The sequence below is a fragment of the Cornus florida genome, unplaced genomic scaffold, assembly GCF_030987335.1.
Source record: "Cornus florida cultivar Cherokee Brave unplaced genomic scaffold, ASM3098733v1 CherokeeBrave_3.0.0_Hap2_Chr06, whole genome shotgun sequence".
Lineage (NCBI taxonomy): Eukaryota > Viridiplantae > Streptophyta > Magnoliopsida > Cornales > Cornaceae > Cornus > Cornus florida.
This window is the reverse complement of record NW_026775576.1, coordinates 68,490,435-68,512,673: the sequence shown is the minus strand read 5'-3', so window position 1 is coordinate 68,512,673 and position 22,239 is coordinate 68,490,435. Positions and strand designations below refer to the sequence as shown.

At 36.7% G+C, this 22,239-nt stretch overlaps 1 protein-coding gene across 1 annotated transcript; it reads left to right on the top strand.

Annotated features, from left to right (window-relative positions):
- Positions 1-36: 36 nt before the first annotated feature.
- Positions 37-13,276, top strand: LOC132311869 (protein ROS1A-like). The gene is made up of 20 exons (XM_059810005.1): positions 37-191; positions 616-1,508; positions 2,971-5,271; positions 5,374-5,733; positions 6,473-6,563; positions 6,671-8,087; positions 8,214-8,293; positions 8,469-8,553; positions 8,632-8,723; positions 8,798-8,866; positions 9,003-9,039; positions 9,143-9,225; positions 10,200-10,640; positions 10,964-11,000; positions 11,092-11,149; positions 11,432-11,568; positions 11,668-11,733; positions 11,907-12,021; positions 12,125-12,163; positions 12,892-13,276. The coding sequence occupies exons 2-20, from the start codon at positions 902-904 to the stop codon at positions 13,005-13,007; spliced, it is 6,231 nt and encodes a 2,076-aa protein (XP_059665988.1). The 5' UTR covers positions 37-191; positions 616-901; the 3' UTR covers positions 13,008-13,276.
- The last annotated feature ends 8,963 nt before the right edge of the window (positions 13,277-22,239 follow it).

Below are 22,239 nucleotides of genomic sequence, written 5' to 3'. Positions count from 1 at the left end.
TAAAAAGTACACTCTATCTATTTGTTGTTTTTCCTACCTTTTTTTTTCTCTCTCTATACTTTCTCTCTCTTCCCTCTCTCTCTCTCTCCTCTCCTCTCTATATTTCCTGGTTTACCGAAGACTGAGTTGGTTTCCGGCATTGACTGGCCTTCAAAGCACCCTACTCCGGACGCATGCACACTCACAGATCGGTGAGCTGAGCTACACTTAGTAAATTTCCCAATTTTAATTTGTTTTTCATATCCATTTAAAGTAGATGATTTGCATTTTCCCGGAAAATCACACCTGAGATTCTATGAAGATTATGGGGTTTAATTTAATTGTTAATTTCAATCATTACCCATTTATAATAGGAATTAAATCCACCAAATTTTCCCAGATTCAGCAAATTGTACTACTTGTGATTTGTTGTTTTGATTTGTTTCCATTGCTTTGCATTTTGTGTTTATGTTCTTTGTTTTTGGGTGTTTGCTAATTAGTAAAGATAGCTGGGTGTGTAGTTGTTGAGAAATATATTTATTTTTTTCAGAAATGTTTCTTGGAATTAAATTTTGATGGCATTGATTGCATGGATACTATTCTGTTTTGTTTTGTTCTTTTTTTTTTTTTTCCCAGGAAAAACGCTCTGTTCTGATTACAACAACCTTTGTATTACATGCTCCTCATGCTAGGTGGAGATTGTTTAGGTGAGAAATGTGTTTGGGGGTTTTGGTAGGGTAGGTTCAGACAATGGATGGGGATTGGAGTGAACAAGGGTTTACTGAGAAACCGGGAATTCGGCGATTCGCCGCAGAATTTTGGTCCTGAGGGTTAGACTTGGTTTTACAGAAGATTATAAGTAGGAGAAAACGAAGTGGGGTTTTTTTTTAGGGGGGGTTTCGTTGGTTGGATCGAATAAAGGATGAATTTTGGGAGGGGGTTTCCAATTCCACCTGAAAATGATATCCAGATTAGGGGTTCTTGGATGCCTGTGACACCAGATAAGCCCATTCTTCAGAGATCAAATTCGATCCCGGTTGAGAGGCAAGGGAATCGGGTTGAAAGAGGAGATTGGCAGGAATTGGTTGGAATGTATGAAGGGGTTTTACAGGAGAAGACGAATTACAATGAGGGAGTTCCAAATTTCAAATCCATAGAACAAATGGGTGCGAATGGAAATTATTGTAATCGAGTTGCTGCTCCTGCGTCCGAGAGGGGAAGCTTCAATCACAATGTTGGTTCCTACACTCAGAACTTTAGAAATGACAGTGCAGCTTGGAATAATGATCCTTCGGCAGAACTACTGGCAACCAACAATATAGCATCCGTGGCTTCTACAAATAGAAGTCCAAACAGCAGTGTCCATGTTGCAAACGGACCTTCGTTTTGGAATTCATGTTCTCAAGTTGACAGCAATTGGACCGAGTCCTCCTCTACTAGTTCGTTGCGTACAAATCAAGTTCAAGCCTGTGGTCCAAACCAGTGGACCAGTACCGAGTCTAACAGCTTAATGCAGCTGCTTATGGGTGGTAAGTGATTTAAACTGTTTTCTTTTATTCAGATTCAACTTCTGATCTTATTTCTCAGTACTAAGAACAAACAAAAATGAAAAAGATGAGAGAAAAAATGATGAAAAGAACTTTTGGAGGCCTTTGAAAGTTGAAACCAAATGGCAACACATATGTATTTTTAAGCTCATTCCATTGTGTGCAAACAACATTTACCATGGTTCAATCTAAAATTGTGTTAGATGTTAGTGCAACATAGAACCAAAAAAAGATGTTTTATTCCAACATTTGTGAAAATATAAAAATGTTTTATTCTTTATAATAATACATACTTGTGGCCTAACAAGCACGGACACTTCTATGAGGTGTCGTGTCTGTGTCAGACACTGACACTTCATGAACACTCCTGAACATGTTTCCGGCACTTCATGACCGTGTCCGTATTTTGAAAAATATTTTTATTATTTTAAAAACTTGGCCGACACATTCCGAACTCTCGACAAAATATCACACACTGTCTTATATAAAAAAAATTATGGCAGTCCTAGAAATAACATTATGAATGTATATCAAACTGTTCAACTTGTTTTTCTTCATAAATTTGACATTAAACACATTTCATAGTATGTAATATGAACAAAAACATAATTACAATGACACAATATAATAGTAATATCATATAGATATAACATATTCTTTTTTATATTCAAATTGATTCCCCTTCTAACTTTTGTAACTTTAGTATAGAAATTATAAAGTAATTAAAGTTCTATAATTGTCTTATTCAGTATACATATAAATGAAAATTTATATTTATATTAGTTGTGTCCACATCGTGTCCATGTCATACTTTTTTAGGATTTATCATGTTGACATATTATGTCGTATCATGTCCGTGTCTGTATCCATGTCCATGCTTCTTTATCTCATAGCAATAATTCCTCCCGTAAGTCATAAATGATTAATTACAAATATCTTTTAGATTTCATCCCTCAATATTTTATTAATCTTTATACTTATAGTTTACAGCAAGAGGTTTATTTCCATAGTGACCCCCATTACGTTAAATGATTTTTCAAATGCTGCAAAAACTAAATGGACGTTTCCCATTTGGCATCTAACACCAGAAAAGTGAATCATTGTGACATACCGTTTACAAATTCCATGTTCCATTTTACATGAAACTATGAAAGAAGATTTTCATTTTTGGGATTGTCACACTTCCTTGAAATTTTCAATCATGTGAAGTGTTTTCCACTTGAATTTCCCAACATAGCTGATAAATGGAACTCTAGTGATCTGTAAACAAGTTTGCTACACCTAGTAATGGGGAATAAACAAGAGACTCCTGTACTATTAAGGAGATAAAATAACTACCATGAAATTCCGACACATTTTCTCGCTAATCAAATTGAGTTTTCCTCCTCTTGTAACAACTTCTTGGCTAACTACTGATGACTAATGGAGAACTGTTTTCTTACAGAAGGATTTGATGTCCCTTGCCAACGCAACTATAATTTAAATTCACCACCTAGATCAGAAGCTGATGCAGCGTCGAGCGTAACCAATTCCTTCCAATTTGCTCCAGAAACACCAGATCAGGTGAAGCAGTTTGAAAGCTACCGTCTTTCTGAGAGACTGAATTTCTCAGTCGATGAAAGCTCAAGTCAAGAAAAAGATAAACAGGAGAATATATTCACATCTATCGGAAGTGAAGCCATTGAGAACCACTCTGACAATCTCTTACAAATCATTGTGGACTCATCATCTGCTGCTATTTCTACACCATTGAAGGAAAAGAACAGTTCTGACCAAGGAGGTGACCAGGGCATTGACCTGAATGAGACACCCCAGCAGAAAGCACCAAAGAGAAGAAAGCACAGACCGAAGGTAGTTGTGGAAGGAAAACCCAAAAGGACTCCTAAGATGACAACTCCAAGGAATAATAATTCCAAGGAGAATCCGTCAGGAAAGAGGAAGTATGTGCGCAAGAATGGCCCCAATGCCCCAGCAACTCAGTTGCCAGATGTTACTAATGAAGTGACAGTTCCTAATGTTGGGTCTGAAGGAAAATCATGCAGGAGAGCTTTGAATTTTGACGAGGAAAACGGAACAAGGGATGAAGGGCAGGAAAAAGGAACTAGTCACCAGGCAGAAATGCAACAAGTGAATAATAATTCCAAGGAGAATCCGTCGGGAAAGAGGAAGTATGTGCGCAAGAATGGCCCCAAGGTCCCAGCAACTCAGTTGCCAGATGTTACTAATGAAGTGACAGTTCCTAATGTTGGGTCTGAAGGAAAATCATGCAGGAGAGCTTTGAATTTTGACGAGGAAATCGGAACAAGGGACGAAGGGCAGGAAAAAGCAACTAGTCACCAGGCAGAAATGCAACAAGTGAATAATAATTCCAAGGAGAACCCGTCAGGAAAGAGGAAGTATGTGCGCAAGAATAGCCTCAAGGCCCCAGCAACTCAGTCGCCAGATGTTACTACTGAAATGACAGTTCCTAATGTTTTGTCGGAAGGAAAATCATGCAAGAAAGTTTCGAATTTTGAAGTTCAGGAAACTAGCCACCAGGCAGGAATGCAACAAGAGAATAGGGCTGCTTTCGATCTGAATTTGGATTCTCAAGCCACTGACTTAATGAACAGCAGATCCCAAACAAAATTAACCATGCAGATGCAGCAGCAGAATGGATATGTAATGGAGAACCAGCAAGCAGGAATTGCATGTAACCTTAACCATTCCATGAATCAAATGCCGGCTGGATCTATATCATTGCAAGCAAGTTGTGCCCCTGCAGCCCCATCTGCTGCAACTCCAGAACATGCTTTAAATGTTCTTGCAAGAAGTTTAAGCATGAAAAATTTTACTGTGTACCAAAACGGTGGCAAAAATGGTTACAGTCAGGTGCATCACATCCATGGAAAGGAATTGAGCGAGGGTGTCATTCAAGCAAATACTACTTGCAAAGACCTTGAGAGAAACAGACAGCTTATGTGGCGGAATAGCCCTCAAATGGCAGCGCTCGATGTGGCAAATGCTGATGAAAAAAGGGGATCCAAGAGAGAATATTGTCATACTGCTGAGCAGACACATTCCTATACTAAAATTTTGACAGGTTTTCCATTGTTTTGCAAGGAGCCTTACCTGATTGATAATAATAACAGCAACGGCAGCAATTTTGGCACAGGTTTCCCAGAGACTAACAAGAAAAAGAGGAGTGAGAATGGGTATCATGCAACTAGATCCAGCACACCTTGTATTACAGCAGTTGAAGATTGTTCAAGGCAAGTGGCTGCAAGCAGAAATGGCACATGCACCAACAGTTTGACATCAAAAAACAGTAGAATATTGGATTCTTACATTGAAAAAACGAAAACCACTAAGAAGCTGAACAATTGGGTCAACGGTACTGCTTGTGACTGGTACACTAGCTCCATGACCGCTGAGGATAATTTCCAGAAGCAACTTTCATCTGAACTACATTCACACACAGAAGGGACGGCAGAGAAAAGATCCTACAGTTCCACTCGGGACCATGACCTCACCTCCCAGACTGCAGTGACTAACTGGAACCTGCTGTCTTCAAATCCTTCCAAAAAAGCCCCTGCATCTGATCATATGCGGGTAAGTGGAGCTTTACATGCTAATATGTCAGCAAAGAAGCACGTTGTGGGAGCAACTTCATCCAAATTAGAGTCTTCCACTGCACATGAACTGCTTCTGCAAGAGAACAAGGATTGCTTTCATGGTAATTGTCAATTCACCATGACAACAAGAGGTACGTACCTATTTGTTCTGGAAGATTAAAGCTTTAGCATCAATGACACTTAAAATTTCAATTTTAAATAATAACAGCTGTTTCTCTGAGTGTTTTGTTCAGGCCCACAAGAAAAGCGAAAATACCGCCTAATTACAATTGATGAAATCATATACCAACTGGAAGGTCTATGTATCAACGGAAGGAGCAACATATTAGTTGGTCAAGAGCAAAAGGCACTTGTTCCATACAAAAGTGATGGCACAATTGTTCCATATGAAGGATTGGATCCTATCAAAAAACGAAAGCCACGGCCTAAAGTGGACCTTGACCCGGAGACAAATAGAATCTGGAAACTCTTGATGGGGAAGGAAGGAAGTGAAGGAGTTGAAGCAGAAAACAAGGAAAAGTGGTGGGAAGAAGAAAGGGAAGTGTTCCGTGGACGAGCGGACTCATTCATTGCGCGCATGCATCTTGTTCAAGGTACCACTCATACCAGAATAAGTGCCCTATATCTTTGTCCTCAAAATTGTAGATCATTCCAAAAGTCATTAGATTTCATACTTTACAGCCTAGGGTGCGACATGTTTACTTTTCCATTGTATTTTATGAAGTACCTTCTTTCAGGCCCAAATATATCATTATGTCATACAAATATCATGCTAAGCTACCAGAGAATGAAGTTTGTCAATAAACTTAAAATCAAATGAAATATCCTCACTGTATCACAAAGCTAGAAAGACACTAAAGCATGTAAGCAAAATCTGAAGGTGCACAAAAAGCAATTCAGAAAAGGCAAGACATAACAAATTATGCTATTCTTTGTCTTATATTATAAAATCTGATAAAAGAAGCAAAAGTGCCAAACTATTTTTTTAGGATTCTTTCCAAAATCTCTTCAAAAATAGAAAGTATTACTCAAATTGAACCAAGAATAGACATACAAACCAATTCTCTAGAATTGTCAAGTGCTTTTAAAGTTAGAGATCTACATGTACTATACAAGTGACCATTCCTTGGTGCAATGGTAAATCCTCGGGTTTCATGCATGAGAAAGTGCTGTTCAAGTATTTTTAAGTAGCCACTTTATGCAAACAATGCCCAACAGTTTGGCCTGTGTCAAATCTACCCCTAACAAAATCCCAAATTGTGGGACCAACACCAAGTAATAGCCTTTTTACTTGCATGTATTCAACCAAAATCATAACGTTACTCTTCACAGGAGATAGGCGCTTCTCACAGTGGAAAGGATCAGTCGTCGATTCAGTAATAGGAGTCTTCCTCACTCAGAATGTTTCAGACCATCTTTCAAGGTAACACCAAGACTAACGTATTTCTCTGCTCGAAATGCCTTTAAAAGTAAAATGAGAAATCAATACAAATCGATAATCTATGATGATTTCCTTTCCATTGTATGTAGCTCTGCTTTCATGTCTCTAGCAGCAAAATTCCCCCCTCAGGTGACAACAACCAACGAAACAAGCTATGAAAGTGGGACAAGCATTTTGGCTGATGTAGCAAAGGGTGGAATGCGAGACACCAGAGGCACCATTAGTTATCCTGAAAAGATAGCAGGGCAACCATATCACAACCAAAGCTCCGTGACATCCTGTGAATCATCACAGTACAGAACAGACAATCTTACCACAGGAACAAGTTTAGCAAATGAGCTGAACGGGAGAGCTGAATTCATTTCATCACAGCATTCTTTTGTCTCTCTTCTTCAAGCCAATAGAGAAATCAGATTCAATTTGGGTTCCAACTCAGAAGTAGAAGATCAAACTACGGGGTTCAAATCCAGCAATGCTCGTGGTTCTACCCCGGTAAATCCTCTACATATCAAGAACTCCGCCAGATTCGAGCACTACTACAGCGATGGAGTTGGGAGCTCTTTTTTAAATGGTAGCTCCAAGCAGTGGAATGAACAATCAGGGGATACAGAATATAACAAGCAAATTCCAAGATTGTACAAAGTTAATGACCTGAGAGGCTCTTCTGTCTTTACTCACCCGACCAAATCTGGCATTCCCAATATGAAAGGACCATTTGTTCCGTCCAGTAATTTTCAGTTGCACATGATGCCAGATTCAAGAGTATTTGATGTAGATTATTTTAGAGTTCTGGATGAACAAGGCACGTCTTCTTTTCCTTCCACTGCTTCTGGAATTATTAAGGCAAAAGGTGGAGACTATATGAGCAAAAGGATTGGACATATGGCAGAAAGTACATATACTGTCCAACAGAATGGAGAACCGAGGATTCAAGCAGCTGCAACAGCTGCATTTCAAAACAAATACCCCATGCACCAAGAGAGATACTCAGAACAGGCACCTCACACTGCCATCAACACTCAGCAGCAAGAGAGATTCAGAGATTTTCAACTGGAAAGCACATCGGTTAAAGAACCTATAAAGCCAGCAGAAGCACTTTCTGAAAAGCAAACTGGTATCAGGCAACAAGTTTCTGATCCTAGGTTCACAGCACAAACCTTTGGTTTGGAAGAGAGGATGTCTATAGCAAATAAGCAGAAACACTTGGAGAATAAAGCAGTTGAGGCAGACACAAGAGAGCAAGTTGATTCTTCTAGTGAGGCATTTAGTGGGACAAGTACCAATATCTCGAACATGAAAAAGGGTAAGGCTGAGGGTGACAAGAGGAAACTATTTGACTGGGATAGCTTGAGAAAAGATGTGCAACCTAATGGTAGAAGAAAAGAGAGAAGCAAGGACTCAATGGACTCGCTGGACTATGAAGCAGTACGACGTGCTGACGTTAGTGAGATTTCTAATGCTATCAAGGAACGAGGAATGAACAACATGCTAGCAGAGCGAATCAAGGTATGAATATGTTAAATTTGTTTTCTGAAGTTTTAATACTTTTCGAGACTAGCTTCAAACAGCTCCACTGATGAATAAATGTAGAAAGCCTTAAAACAAGTGACTAAGGATTGTAAGATGCTACAGGATTTTCTTGATCGACTGGTTAGCGAACATGGAAGCATTGACCTTGAATGGTTGAGGGATGTTCCCCCAGACAAAGCAAAGTAAGTCCCCTCAAACCAATTTGTAATCATGCATGCACCTACTGCCACCATTATGAAGGAAAAAAAAAAAAAAAAAAACACTTATATATGATATTTAATGCCCGTGGTATATCACAATGAACTAAATACACAAAACTCATATTTTTCAGATTTCTGTGAATATTTTATGCTGCAGGGATTTTCTTTTAAGCATACGAGGATTGGGGTTAAAAAGCGTGGAGTGTGTACGCCTACTAACACTTCATCATCTAGCTTTCCCAGTAAGGTTCTTGTGAAAATTACTGGCCATTTACATCCGTAACAGAGATGAAATAAAACTTAATATTTCGTTTTGTTAGGTCGACACAAATGTTGGACGAATTGCTGTAAGATTGGGATGGGTCCCTCTCCAACCACTGCCTGAATCACTTCAATTGCATCTCTTGGAACTGTAAGTAATACATGCTAACTGATCGGCACTCAACCTTTTCCATTATACAGAGATGCTAATCACTTTCCAAACAGGTACCCAGTGCTTGAGTCAATTCAGAAATATCTTTGGCCCAGACTGTGCAAGCTAGATCAGCGAACATTGTAATTTTCAGAACTCTCCCCTAGGACCATTCATATCAATTGAGATCAGTTTCTACTTATCATCACAATAGTAGTTAAAGAATTAATCTTTACATTCCCCATGACAATTCAATGATTACTGCACTGTGAAATACAGGTACGAACTACACTACCAGATGATTACATTTGGAAAGGTATGCTATCACATTCACTTGAACTGCAATGTTGCCTCGTTGAAACATTCTGTGACTAACTATACAAAATTTTCCATGTGCCCCATTATTTGTTTTTATGCAGGTTTTCTGCACAAAAAATAAACCAAATTGCAATGCATGTCCAATGAGAGGAGAGTGTAGACACTTCGCGAGTGCTTTTGCAAGGTATGACCCCAAGCTTATGCAGTCAAAAAATTGTACAAAATAGTCATAGTATTAATATACAAATGTCAAACTGCATATCTAAGAAATAATATAAACGTTGTCTGTTCATCACAAGAGAAGGGAAGATGTTAGAATAAATACTGCCACTAAGTCACCAAGAAATCAAAATACAAGCTAATGGCTCTAAACCCATCATCATACGAACATGTTTAACGAGACATATGGAACCAAAGAGCATTAAAAGTTCTACTTACATTATAAATAAGAGTTGAACATTATTTTTTACTAAAATTTCAATGATGCAAAAAACATTATCTGAGCGCATTTCAGATCAGATCACATTTTGCTGTGTTTTGTTAAGTTGGGGAGAAAAACAATATGTAGTTCAGCTTTGCACTCACAACATGAAAGATTTCAACTGATCCTACACGTTTCTTAGTGCTCCACCGTGCCCACCAGTTCTTAAAAAGGCACTAGAGGGTAAAAGGGAGTGATGCATATCTTCAAGGGTCAATTCCTTAGAGCTTACTGTTGTTGTAGATGCACCTAGTCTAGATCATAAGCAAGACATTTACTGCCTGCAACTTATGGGATGCTGACAGAAGTACATAAATCAGTGATAACAAGGTTTAAAAACTGGTGATGTTCATGCAAAGTAACCATATTGGTCCAATAAAAACTCTCAGCAAAATATTTTTGCATAATTTATCAATGTTATTATTATATCAGGAGAAAAACGGAGGAGAATTTTTTTTATTGAAAATGCTGGAAACCTAAAAGTACAATAAAAGGAATCAATAGGTTAAATAAATGATATCCAATCAAAATGTTATAGTTTAAATTATGAGGAAAGAATAGAATCCCTTATCTTAAGTAAGTCACTGGCATCTCACTATTTCCAAGCGTAAAATACACGAGTGCATACACACACTTACAGATGTACATACAAATATGATATCTGCTGTTTGGTGCAGTGCAAGGCTTGCCCTCCCAGGGCCGGAAGAGAAAAATATAGTTAGTTCGAATATTCCCATGCCAGCTGAAAAATACCCTGCTGTGACAGTCAAGCCCATGCCTCTACCTCCAGCCGAGAACAATGCATCCAAAGCAGCAGGATTCATCACCAACAAGTGTGAACCAATTGTTGAGGAACCAACAACACCAGAACCAGAATCCAGAGAAGTATCAGAAAGTGACATTGAGGATGCATTTTACGAGGATCCTGATGAAATTCCCACTATTAGACTTAACCTCGAAGAGTTTACACTGAATCTACACAACTATATGCAAGAAAACAACATGGAACTTCAAGAAGGTGATATGTCCAAAGCTTTAGTTGCTTTGAATCCAGAAGCTGCTTCTATCCCTACACCAAAACTGAAGAATGTGAGTCGTTTACGGACGGAGCACCAAGTGTAAGTGAACACTTCCCATGAAAGCTTAACTGAATTTGAGCATGACAATAGAAACTCAGCACAATGAATCAAGTCAGATTAAATTGGATTCATATCAGAACATGTTGAACATGTTCCCTGCACTTAATTCAGGCTGTCTTTAATGTACAACTGTTCAAACCATAGCAGTTGCGAACTGTTAATAACTTTAAAGCTTTGGTCAGAAACAAGAAAAATACTAGGCATTCTAAATTATTAATTTTTTCCTTTTTTTTCCTGCATTCTAAATTATAAAAATAGGTAATGTCCTGTGAAACAGGCTAACTCCTCCCACTCTGCTGCAGGTATGAACTTCCAGATTCACACCCTCTCCTGAAAGGGGTTAGTGATTCCTCTTATAGCTAGAATTTTGCACTTGCCTATATACAGCCTAATTTATGCTCAACTAACTGTCACTTTCTAAAAACTTCAGGTGGACAGTCGCGAACCTGATGATCCAAGCCCGTACCTTCTCGCTATATGGACTCCAGGTAAGCACAGAACATATCACACCTGAAATGTAATTCTGACTACAACCTAAAGTCTCAAAAATACACTAGAAGGTACCTTACACCATCAAGGTGAAAGGAGCTCAATAAGTGAATTATATCTTCAACAGCATATTGCTGGGTATTGGGGTATGATCTATCACAGTCAGAACATAACTGACACTGATGTTCAAATTAGTCCAATGCTATTTAGTGTTTTGTTTCTAGTTACTAGAATATCATGATCTGCTCTGACTATTTACACAATTTGACACCATTTGGCAGGTGAAACTGCAGATTCAACCCAACCACCTGAAAGGTGTGGATCGCAAGAGTCAGGGAATCTGTGCAACGAGGAAACGTGTTTTTCATGCAATAGTATAAGAGAAACAAATTCACAGACAGTCAGAGGGACAATACTGGTGAGTTAATCCATACCGAGGATATATAATTACAACCACTGCCTCTAAAAGTGAAATTATAGGCTATGAGTCATCAACTGAAACCTAACTCATGTACAGATACCATGTAGAACAGCAATGAGAGGGAGTTTTCCACTCAATGGCACATACTTCCAAGTGAATGAGGTAAATCTAATTACTGTCATTACCAGTTGCAGCTTGGATGGGTTGTACAAGCAATCCATGAACACAACCCACCACATACCTTACCCAAACATTTAAAAGATAATATGTAATTCCATTCCTCCATTCATTTTCAGATCAAGTGGTATTAAAACATGTGTGCTGTTATGATGCAGGTGTTTGCCGATCATGAATCTAGTCTTAATCCAATTAATGTCCCAAGGTCGTGGATATGGAACTTGCCAAGACGGATGGTGTACTTCGGAACATCTGTTTCAACAATTTTTAAAGGTACAGGAATCAGACAACAGAAGCTTAATGCATTGCTTTCCAACTAGCATATCAAATCTTTTTTAAAAAAATGGCTTACAAGACAAATTCCTATGTTTGCCAGGCCTGTCAACTGAGGGAATTCAATACTGCTTCTGGAGAGGTATGAAATCCTATATAGATAAAGTATATTAGTTTATCCAATTTGGTCGATAGCGATGAGAAACTAACAGCTGATATTACAAAATTGGATAAGCAAAGTGAAAAGAAGTACAAATCCACACACGTGACCCCCTAGTTTGACCCACAGACCCAGCTCATATTAAAATATCCTCTCAAGCCTGTCTAGATGGAAGCTTTCAGTTTTAACTTATATGGAACAGCATTCTCCTTCCCATTTAGGTTGCAATAGAAATGCTGAGTAAGCGCTGCCTAACTGAAATAAACAAAATGGAGAAGGGTAGATTACTCCGACCTTGAAGTTTGATGATGCTAAATGAGATAAAAACTCACTTAATACATTGACACCCTCCTCCTAGAGATTGTCCAATGACTCATATGAATTGGCAATTTCACCCTTGTCTTATTTTATTACTTTTAAAATGGGGAATGCAAAAAATTACCTATATCTATTCTCTTCATATACCTCTCTCTCTCTCTCTCCAAACTTATCCAACTCTATTTCTCCATTGATGTGAATAATCGAGCCTAAATAGCAAAATGTCCATCCTTTGGTATGCAAAAGTTACAGCCAATAGAGCCAATAGACATTTTCTTATAAATATGCATCCACAATCAGAGACGTGCCTCAGTTTCTTTTTACCTCATCAGGAGGGAATAATTATTGAACCACACTTTACTTACTAATGGTATTTGAAAAACATTTTGCAGGATTTGTTTGCGTGAGGGGATTTGACCAGAAATCTAGGGCACCTAGACCGCTCATGGCCAGATTGCATTTTCCAGCAAGTAAGCTTGCCAAGGCAAGAAACGAAGGTAAAAAGTAGGCCATGCACAGTGAGGATTACTGCTGGTTTAAGGCACTGACCAAGATCTGTCAGCACCGAGAGAATTAGAAAGGGGTTGCAGAAATGAATACAGATCAACGACTAACATATTGTTGTACATCCAATTGTACCTCCTCTAACATGAGAAGCATTCACATGTAATTCAGGCGGCAGAAAGAAATTTTCAAGTTAGTTCATGAAATCCCCAGATAACTGGGCCTTAGTCTGTACATGATTCACATCATAATTATTCCCATTCATGCTCAAAAGAGAGCCCATTGTTCAAAGGTTGGCCAACATAGCAGAGAAGAGAAGTAGATGATACTCGTTCCGTATACATTTATGTATGTGCAAACAGTGAAATTTGCATTAAGCTATAAAAGGCATATGTTGCAGGCACCATCCAACGTTCGCACCGTGATAAAATGTTTTCGTCTAAGCATGAATAACATAAACAAGTTCTACATGTCAACTCTAGGGACTATGCTACAGGTGAGGACTCACAAAGTTGTGACCATGATCAACACATGCCTAATCAAGGTGAAACATTGATATTATATCTCAATGTTCAAGAAATCAATCATATCAAACCCAGCCCCCAAAACACATGCCTAAACCAGGTGATACACTGATATGTAAACCACTGAGGACTACATGAATATTATGCAAATGTACTATACACCGTACACTCGTAGACAGAGAAGTTAAAACCTGAAATCAAATACAACGAACCAACTGTTACTAACTCAAGAACACGTAGTACACACAAGGGAAAGGACACCTTCTCTAATGAATATGAAGTTGTTACTCACAACAAATGATCTACGACTCCCAAACATATACAGCAAAGAGCATATCTATAGATTCAATTAAACGATCAAGTTATCTTTGGCTCCATTAATCTGATTATCAATGTTCACAAGATTTTAATGTTCAAAATTTCAGTATTATCTTGCAAATTCATCTTGGATTCCACATTAGAGGTTTTGGAAGAGAAAGAGAGCAAGAAAATAATAATAAAAATAATAAAACAACAACAACAATGAGACAACAAGACTTACACATGTAAAGATGTTTTCCTCAGCTATGATTGGACTTCGCAGAACCTGGAGGATCTAAAACAACATTGTATTGATTGTACTTTAAATTTAAATTTTCTTTTCCCACAGACTGAAAAAATATAGATCTATAATCAAGTTGTTACTCACAAAATTAACAATGATTACTAGATAATAATGACACTAATGAATACAACAGAAAGCCTATCTACAATATATCATTCTTATATGCTTGGAAAAAAATAGGCCTAAAAACTTCCCAAATGCAACATTTTGGGAAAAAACAGGCCTAAAAACTTACCAAATGCAACATTAATGATGGAAAAAAAAAAAAAAAACAATTCTGTCTCCTGTCCCCTTCTCTAGTGATGACAATGCATCTATGTACAAATGCCAGCACAAACTCCTACAACTATAACTATCCCTGATATAAAAAATAATAATCAGACAAACTATGAGCTATATCTGTTTCAAGTGAGAGTTCAGAAAACCCTAAATTGTGTCAGCAAATAATAATTTTTAAAAAAAAAAAAAAAAAATTCATTAGAAGTTAAATGAGTTATACAAAAAATTCTATAATAGTTCAACTTATATGTAAAATATTCTGCTAATATATTTAATTTTAGCAATCCATTAAGAAATAAAAAGCCTAAAGAAAGTCATTCCCTCACGTAAGAGTTTTACTCTCAGTTATAAAACACTCTATATTAGTGATCTTTCTGTGACATATCCGACTCTAACATTCATTGTTACGAATTAATGTGGAAAAAAATATTATAATTCAAAATGTTGGAGATGATAAAATTATTCATTCAAATATAACACATGTTTATAGTTTATACTTTATATTCATAAAGGGGTTTTGCACTATCTGTTTCAAGTGAGACTTCAAAAACCCTAAATTATATCAGCAAATAATAATTTTTAAAAAAATATTATTAGGAGTTCAATGAGTTAAGCAAAAAATTCTATAATAGTTCAACTTATATGTAAAATATACTGCTAATATATTTTGATTTTAGCAATCTATTAAGAAATAAATAGCCTAAAGAAAGTCATTCCCTCACTAAAGAGTTTCACTCTCAGTCATAAAACACGATCTTTCTGTGACATACCTGACTCTAACATTCATTGTTACGAATTAATGTGGAAAAAAAATATTATAATTCAAAATGTGGGAGATGATAAAATTATTCATTCAAATATAACATATGTTTATAGTTTATATTGTAAAAACACATAGCAAATGTAATATTTACTCCAAAATAAAATTAAATATCTTTTCTTAAAATATCGATCAATCAGCAATTATTCAGATTACAGAATGTTCTGCTACAATACAAATAAATCACCAATAATATAAAATGAACTAACATCATAAATCTTATATTTTCCATTATCAAGTGTAAAGAGATTAAATTGATTTTTTTCAGAAATCTATTTCTTTTATAAATGAAATCAAAATAAAAATAAAGAAAATATAAAAAAAAAAAAAATCTTCTTTTTTTTATAAAAACTTTCTCAGTATCCAAACAAAACAATAAGATCTGTTATGTATAATAGGAGCAGAGTGAAAGAAACATACCCGATTTTCATTGAGAGATTGAATCCACTGTGAGAGTGAGAGAGAGAGAGAGAGAGAGAGTGGTATTTGATGAGAGAACGATTTTGCGTTCAAATAATTTCAATTCAACTTTTTTGTTGACTTAAATATTTTGTTTAGTTTGCCGCCTTTTCTTCTTCCCTCCTCTTTATTTGGAAATACTATGTTGACTATTGATTTCACCGAGTTTTTGTGAGGCCAACGCCTGGCGCGTACACGTGTTAAAAATGACAAATTCAATTATGATATCTGTAACTAGGGTCATTTGTTCCACGTCGGAATCGGATGGGAAAGTGATTGGATATAAATGGGTAGATATGCAGCATTACCCAATAGTTTGAGCTTTTGGATAAATGGGTAAACGTCTACCCGTTACCGTTGGTATCAGAGTCAGACCCAATCCTTGATCCGGTGTCACGCCAAGCGCCCTATCCGGAAGGCGTCTGGGTTAACACCCCGGGTAGGCAGGGTGACTCGAACCGCAACGAGGATGTTACGAGTTTAGGTGAGAGAGAATGTAATAAGGGTCATTTGTTCCACATCGGAATCGGATAGGCAAGTGATTGGGTATAAATAGGTGGGTATGCAGCACTACCCAATAATTTGAGTTTTTAGGTAAATGAGAAAGCGCCTACCGTTACAGTAACCAACTAGCCACAATTCTTGGTGTACAATTTGGACAATTCAATTATGGTAACCAACTAGCCACAATTCTTGGTGTACAATTTGGACAATTCAATTATGGTAACCAACTAGCCACAATTCTACGTGTACAATTTGGATAGGTCAATTAAAACACAACAAAAGTCACTGATTTTTCACATACTAATTAGGTTACTGTTTTTACATATATTTATAATTTTAAGCATATTACATGTTGGTCAGCCATTTTTCTTTAAAACTTAATTTATTGTTATATTAAGTTTTGAAAAATGAATTTCCTTAGAATAATATTTACATATTTTTATATACTTGTATTAATGTAGGTGCAGTTGCACGTAATGGAAACTCTATGTAAGTAAAAACAAATAACAGATAAAATAATTTAACTTAAAAGGGAAGCAGAAAAAGAAAGAAATAAAGAATTTCATGGATACTTCTCACATTACAAATGCAGAAAAAGTTATATGAAAATTTAAATTTTATTGACATTTATATAATAAAATAAGACAACACAGATGTAAGTTAATTTTAGGATAATTTAAGTGTCACTTGTATAAAATAATTTATGTTTAATAATGTATGTTTAATAAGTCATAATTTTTGGTCCATGTGGTTCAAACCACCAGACCATATGGCTTGAATCAACACCCACTTGGGTTAGGTTCATAATGAGAGAGGGAGAGAATAATGAATTGAACGATTTTACAAATGGCAGCCAAGGGTATTTATAGAGTTGTATGTGTTTGTTCATCATCAAACACAACCTTGGCGTGAATAATCGAACACAGTGGATCCAATGGTTGCACTGATTTAGATTGTTATGCCTCTTTGGTTATTCTCTGAATATCTCCATTCCTTAAACAAACATTCCCTGTACACTGACATCTCCAGCTCGAGAGAAAATGTGTTATTGAAATGATTGTATTTCCCAAAATACGTAAAACAACAGATGATATGTTAAAGGCCTGGTAGGCTATAAAATGCTACAACCTTTCACACCAAGATATCGCACCAGCATATCAATGCCTCTGTATGTAGTGACCTGCACAATTGACATTCACATCTAATGATACATAGACAACCAAAGCCATATTCATGATGTTGCAGTTCTAACGGGAAATGTTGGAAGTAAGTTTCATTCACACTTGAAACACTAGTTTTTAAAACTAGTTTCCAACCATTACAACTTTCAAAGAACTATTGAAAGGTTATTGATAAGGTTAGAATAAAATAGAAATGGAAAATGCCTTTTTTTTCCCCAAATTAATGTTGTTAGATTTGGAAGAGTGTCATGTTAATAAAATATATGACCAGAAGAACGAAAGAATGCTCCTCAGCTACATTTATTAAAGTCGATTCATCAATGTAGAACTCCTAGAAACAAAATCTAATAAATTATACAGTTTCCTAAAATATTTAGAAGATTACACGATGGATTAATCATATTAGATAAATAAAATGGTACGCATGTGGGGAAAAAAAACAATTAAACTAATTGTTGGGACACTTATAGGGTTATGAGAGGGAAAAATATAATCAGTGGTATTTTTTTGCATAAATTGATTAGATATGGAATAAATTAATATTTCAACCATCATATTAATTTTAGATGTATTAATTCTCAAGAAGACACGCCCATATCACTGGAGAAAATATTGATGCATAAATATGCATCACCCGGAATAGAACATCGTTTCTGCAAAAAAAAAAGGAGTAATGATAACCGAAACCAGGCACCAGTGGGGTGCCAGCACGGTATCATCCGACAATCAAGTCAATTTTTAAAGGTTTGTGTATTGAATAAATAAATTATGCACTAATTTTTCCATACATGATTGGTTGACTAATCTCACATTTATAACCATTTGAAGATCCGAGTTTCTCGTGAATTCAGGAGAGATTTTTTTTTGGGAATCTCATCAAACTTGCCAGCCTCATTTGAATTTAAATTGATTTGTTACCCTATTTGAATTTCAACTAGTCGATCAATTTTTATTTTAATTTGAATTGTCGTCATCTTTTGCCTTATCAGTTGCCCCCCTTTCCCAATCTCTTTCTTGTCGAGCATCAAGAATGTTTGGTAAACCTTTCTCATTCTTATTTTTTTTCCTCCAAGTAGAAGTTTTTCCGATCTTCATGACCTTGCCCTTTAAAGGAAGTGAATTTTTTGATCTTTATTAGCTCACCATTTATCCAAAGAGTTTACCCTTTAATAAGTGATTAGGTTTTCTTGAGCTTCGCGAGCTCGTCCCTTTAACATTGATTTCCTAAGCTTTATGAGCTCACCCTTTGACAGGGAAAGTTGATTTTCATGAGCTTTGTGAGCTCAACCTTTGACAAAAGAAGGTTGATTATTTATTACTTCATAAGCTCGTCCTAAGAAAGAAAGTAGATTTTACGAGTTTCACTTAGCTCGCCATTTAACAAGGGAAATAGATTTTTTCGTATTTCACTCATTTAGCCATTTAATAAAGTGTAACAACCTTCACCCTATCCAGACAGGATATTGTCCACTTTTAACTCCCCGAGACCAGAGACTTCCCAAGGGGTCACCCATCCTGGTACTACGCTAGGTTAAGCACGCTTAACTTCAGAATTCTGGTGGGTTTATGGCTATCACGACTTTAAAACGCGTTATATTATAGAAGGGTATTGAATTTACATATAGCACTTGCCCCATCCACACCCAGGTGATGTGAGATTCTGCACTTGTAGCTCGCCTAGTGTGGTAGCCTAATGGTGCCACCTGTACACGCTCACACGCACCCGTCCACAAGGTTACCACAATCACCTCCCCTTTGGGGCCCAACGTCCTCGTTGGCCACACTTCCGGCTGGGTCAGACTTTGATACCATTTGCAACAACCCTCACCCTATGCAAACACAATATTTTCTACTTTTAGCTCTCCGAGACCAGAGACTTCCCAGGGAGTCACCCATCTTGGTATTACTCCAGGTTAAGCACACTTAATTTCGAAGTTCTAGTAGGTTCACAGCCATCACGGCTTTAAAACGCGTTGTATCATAGAGGGGTATTGAATCTACATATATCACTTGCTCCATCCACACCCAGGCGATGTGGGATTGTGCACCTGTAACTCGCCTAATGTGGTAGCCTACAAGGTTGCCACAACAAGGCAGATATATTTTTCGAGCTTCACTCAGCTCATCCTTTAATAAGTAAGTGGTTTGCCCGAGCTTTGTGAGCTCACCCTTTCATAAGGGAATAGGTCATGTTGTGCTTCATGAGCTCACTTTTAATGAGGGGGCGAATTTTGCCCTTAGCTTCATAAGTATTGTGGGCTCTTTTTTTCTTTTCTATTTTTTTGGCGATCTTTGGGTAACCTCTTTTTCACTAACCTATTGTTAGGCAACCTCATTTTCGCATATTTACGAACTTAAAAAACACTTAGTGCCATATTTTTAATTTTTATTAGACATACCAACCTCATTTTTTTGGGTGACACCAATCAACAACCTCATTTTTTTTTAGGAGACCTTATTTTGGGAGACCATTTTTTAATCGACCTCTTGGTCGATCGCTTTCTAGCTGACCTTTTGGGGCCGATCAACGAACTCGTCTTTTAGGCCACCTCTTGCTAACCTCTTATGTTTTGTATTTACGAACTCACAAACAGTGATGACATGTGTTGCCATATGTTTAGTTCTTAAAAGAATGTCCTCTTTTTGGGTAACCATTTTTTTTGCCATAGAACAACCTCGTCTTACTCTTTAACAGAGAATTAGGATTCTTGGAGTTGAAAAATAGGATGAACAATTCGCCGCCACCCAAACTCGAATGCCATCATACTCTCTGTCACAGAATTGGGACTCGAATTGGGACGTTTGGAGTTAAAAACACTTTGCATTGAAAAAGTTAACCACATTTGCTATCGGTATGTGATTCTAATGCTAAACTGGAACAACACGAATCTTTTAGAACTCTATCTTGGCTTTATTATATTCTCTATAAGAGAACTGCACCATTGGAATGTTATCTTTGTTGTCCGCTTTGGGTTTTACCCCCAAAAGGTCTCTTACCATTTGGAATGTAGCAATCCTACATATACAACACTTCCCTTTTCCATACCCAGACGATGTGAGATTGTGCACCCGTAGCCTGCTAGCATGGAAGCTTGCCAGTGCATCGCACTCGCCCACGCATACCCGCCCACAAGGTCGCCACAATCACTCCCCTTAGTGCTCCAACGTTATCGTTGGCCATACTTCCGATTGGGTCAAGCTCTGATACTATTTGTTAGGTTTTTATTCAATAATGCACATGCAGAAATTAATAGTACTTCAATAATTAAATAGGAAAATTTAGCCATTGTACCTAATTGATGATTAAACCACACAATACATTTATTTTAAAGAATATCCTTAGACTCCTTTGAGTTTTGGGATCTTATGGATCTCCTTCTTGGCCTCATTGTATTCTTTATCAAAGAATTGAGACTTTCGGGGCTAGAAGATGTAGAGAGTTGAAGAAACGAAACGATAACGGTAGCACCATTGGAACACCTTTTTTAGTTATATTTTGTAGTGAAAATGGTAACTGCATTGACTATCACTATGCCGATTGTGATGCTAAACTGGAACAACTAGTTGAATAGATCATGACGTTAATGATTTTTTGGATTCCTTCTCGCCCCTCATCGTATTCTCTATTAGAGAATTAGGACTCTCGAAGTTGGAACACAACGATGAATCCGGCACCACTAGAGTACCATCTTTGGCTATACGTTGCAGTGAAAAAGTTAATCACACTGGCTATCAGTATGCCAATTGGGATGCTAAACTCAACAGCTAGTTGAATAGACGAATCTTTTGGAACTCCCTTTTGGCCTCATCGTATTCTCAATTAGATAATTGGGACTATCAGAGTTGGAAAAGGTAGATAATGTGATGAATAAAACGATAACTCTGGCACCACCCAAACTAGATCACCATATCTAGTTATTCAAGGATCATGTTTTGCTCCCACACCATTGTGCATTGTTCGATGCGTGCCCTATTCTCGTGTTTGTGTGAAAGTCTATCACCGTACATCGACTATCAGACCTCTCTTTTCTCATGCATATACAACTTAAGGGTTTCAAAGATGGAGTAAAAGACTGGATCGTGCTCGAATCGTAATTTCTTCAAGAAATGTTATATACGACCCCAATTGTTGATTAATAAAATTGTATGACCAGAAATAAAACGCTGTTACTACAAAAGAAGAGAATGGTGACTGAAAACGGCCACCGGTGGTACCTTTTGACAATCAAGTCAGTTTTCGGGATTCGTATATTGAAGAAATAAAATATGCGTTTAACTTTTCATACTTGATTGGTTGACCAATGTCACATTTATAACCAGTTGATGATCCGAGCTTCTCGTGATTCGGGAGAGATTTTTTTGGGAATCTCATCATCTCGTCATCATCATTTGAATTTAAAATGATCGGTTATTCTTTTTGAATTTCAACTCGTTGATCATCTTTTATTTAAATTTGAATTGTCGTCATATTTTCCTTTATTAGAAAATATTACCAAATATTCGAATCAAGCAGCTTGAATTCCTAAAACTACCTTTGATTCACGAGAAATATTTGAATTTCATGAACAAAAAGTGAATACAATTCTGTAAAACAAAAGAGACAATAAAATTATGAATATAAATATACCTATACTACTATATAGTCAGCCGAATATATTTAAGAAAATTATAAAAATGAATGTGCAAGGAAACCAAATATTCAAAATAATAGAGAAAAATATCTTGAATTAAGCATATTTAAATGGAATATTTGTTAACTTTGTTTGGAATAATAAAAAGACCTTGTTCTAGATATGAACAAAAATAAGAAAAAAGAAAATCATTTATTATCAATATTTGTGTTAAATTAGTGAAAACAAATGACA

What these genes read in the sequence shown, in the direction of transcription:
- LOC132311869 (XM_059810005.1), top strand. Translation starts at nt 902, where the DNA reads ATGAATTTTGGGAGGGGGTTTCCAATTCCACCTGAAAATGATATCCAG. An exon ending in TGCTAGCAGAGCGAATCAAG is followed by an intron (nt 8,088 to 8,213) that starts GTATGAATATGT and finishes AAGATGCTACAG; the next exon opens with GATTTTCTTGATCGACTGGT. An exon ending in TTCATCATCTAGCTTTCCCA is followed by an intron (nt 8,554 to 8,631) that starts GTAAGGTTCTTG and finishes TCGTTTTGTTAG; the next exon opens with GTCGACACAAATGTTGGACG.